This window comes from Zeus faber, assembly GCF_960531495.2.
Source record: "Zeus faber genome assembly, chromosome: 16".
NCBI classification, from domain to species: Eukaryota; Metazoa; Chordata; class Actinopteri; order Zeiformes; family Zeidae; genus Zeus; species Zeus faber.
The window spans coordinates 14,465,729-14,468,228 of NC_137202.1; the positions used below are offsets into that span (position 1 = coordinate 14,465,729).

The window sequence follows — 2,500 nt, forward strand, 5'->3', positions numbered from 1 at the left end:
CCGACTCCCTTTTTTTCTCCTCCTCCCTTTCTCTCTTTTATTTACCCTCCACCCTCCCCTCTCCCTCGCTCTCTCTCCTCTCAGCCGTCCCCTTTTGTAGTGCCGTGTTACTCTCTCCACCTCAGGTAAAATGGTAGAATGTGCCGGAGCGACGCTTCAATAACATTTTCCCCCTCAGGATAATAAAGACTAAATCTCTCTGTCATTTTCAATTCTGCACGGGTTCGGATGGGAGAGTGGGGAAATGCGACCTTACAAGTCTTTGTGCTCCCCTCCTTTTCTTTTTTCTTTTTTCTTTATTTCCGAGCGCTCGCCTTTCTCTCTCTCTCTCTCTCTCTCTCTCTCTCTCTCTCTCTCTCTCTCGGGCGTGCGAGGGAGAGAGATGCGAGCGCTCGCTGTGTTTCTCGCAGACAAAAAAAATGAAAGGCAGGGTTATTTATAAACGTATTAAAAATGAATGCATTTCCGAGGTGCTGTTTTCCCTCCATTCTCCGCTCGCCCATTGTTGCCTTCTCGGCGGCGCCCCGGTTCGGGCGTACAAAGCCCTCCAGAATTCCCCCCTAAATCGCATTTATTCCCTTTGAACGGCAGGGGCGCGGCGAATCCGGGAAGAAAACAAACTGTTTGGTGGTTTATCAATACCCAGGCGCTGGAAGGAACGGAGGACCCGTGTTCCCCCCGAAAAGTAGCGCCGTGACCCCCGAAGTTCGATTCCCCGGAAGAAGGAATTTGAGCCCTTTTTTTCCCGCCGTCGCGTCACCGTCGCAAACGAGCGCCGGGATATGCAGTTTCGAATACCGTGAGACAGGCGTTCACCAGGTGCTGCGTCGGGACGGTCGGCAGCTGTGGCTTTATCTAAACTTCAGCTTGGAAGCGAACTTTCAAGCGCTCAGAGTCGGTCGAAGATAAATAAGGAATGTTCGCGAGAAGGCGAGTACATAGGAGTACAGCTATCGACGAATTGAAGCTGTTTGTCTGATTGCCGCTGGCATTGCTTTTTCTCTCTCCTGGGTTTGAACCCGACCGAGGGCCTTTCTGTGTGTTCTCCCCATGTTTGCGGGCTTCCTTCGGGTGCTCTGGTCTCTTCCCGACTGAAAAAAGGAATGCGGGTTAGGGTTAGGCGCGCCCGCTGATACCCTTGACCGGGGTGTTGGCTCTATAATTGGAGTTGCTCTGAGGGGGCTATTCTATGCCTGCCAACGGCCTTCCTAAAGAATTAGGGTTGGTCAAATGCAGAGGACGAATTTCCCGGCCGGGATAAATCAGGGGATTCCTCTTTTTCAACTGTTGCTTGGTTTTTCTTTCCTGGGTTCGAACCCGACTGGGGCCTTTCCGCGTGGAGTTTGTCGCGTTCTCCCCGTGCTCACGTTGGTTGTTTTCTTTTAACCTGTGCCGTCAGCATGAGGGGCATACAACAGAGGATTTGTGCCGTTGCATCCAGGACAGAGTTAGTCTGCAAGCGGAGTTTTAGTTCTGAACCTGCAAGGCAACTCTTTATTAATTCTTAAATCATCAAGAACCGGTGCAATAACTCTGTCCTGTGGACGGCCGGTAGGATGACAAGAGCACAGCTTTTGGTTGTAGAGATCCAGGGGTTACACACTCCTGTTGGTACCGTGACCGAGGCACTGGCACCAGAGCCGGAGCGGGCCCCCCAGGCGTCGTGCTGTGGCTGCCCATGGCTCCTAAACAGTTAGAACGGGTCAAATCCAGAGGGCGCGTTTTGATAAAGCGTCCTCCCTTTGTGTCTTGCGGCAGGTGACGGCCTGGACAACAGCGTGGCTTCGCCCAGCACGGGGGACGACGACGACCCCGACAAGGAGAAGAAACGCAACAAGAAGAGAGGGATCTTCCCCAAGGTGGCGACCAACATCATGAGAGCCTGGCTCTTCCAGCACCTAACAGTGAGTCGCGCCGGGGTCCCCCCGCTAACTCCTCAGCTCACGCCTTTGTTCGCCGTTCGTACACACGCACACGCGCACACACACACACGCACGCACACACACACACACACACACACACACACACACTCACACACACACACACACACACACACACACACAAACATCTACATGCACATAGACCTGCGTCCTCTACAATGTCATCATGCTTGGAGGAAAAGCAGTTCGAAAATCAGTCCAGCGTAATCTGTGAGAGACTTCAGCAAACCCTGCCCAACCCCACCCACCCCACCCCTCTCTCCGCTCTCGTCTGGTGAAACTGAATGAGCTTGAAGCCAAGAGGCGATGTCTCCTGGCCATGAACACCCATAAATAGACGCACATTATTAAGAACAAATCTGTCTTTATTTAATGGACGCCCAGCACTCCTTTGGTGTGGTTTTAGTTTTTTTTACCCAGTCGGAGCCTAATTCCATAATCTCGTGGTGGTGCCAACATGAGGGCGTCAGTACCAGCACAAGAACGAAAAACTGGGGTGGACGGAGGGTGGAGGGTGGATGGGGGCTTTGGGAAACATTTTATTTGACCAACAAACATGG

At 52.5% G+C, this 2,500-nt stretch overlaps 1 protein-coding gene across 1 annotated transcript in view; it reads left to right on the forward strand.

The window, feature by feature from the left end:
- The window catches only part of LOC307242370 (homeobox protein Meis1), a 92,319-nt gene that overhangs the window by 46,897 nt on the left and 42,922 nt on the right, over positions 1-2,500 (forward strand). Inside the window, exon 8 of the mRNA XM_080016812.1 lies at positions 1,759-1,904. Coding sequence (XP_079872938.1) covers positions 1,759-1,904 — 146 coding nt within the window. The remainder of the gene's footprint in view (positions 1-1,758; positions 1,905-2,500) is intronic.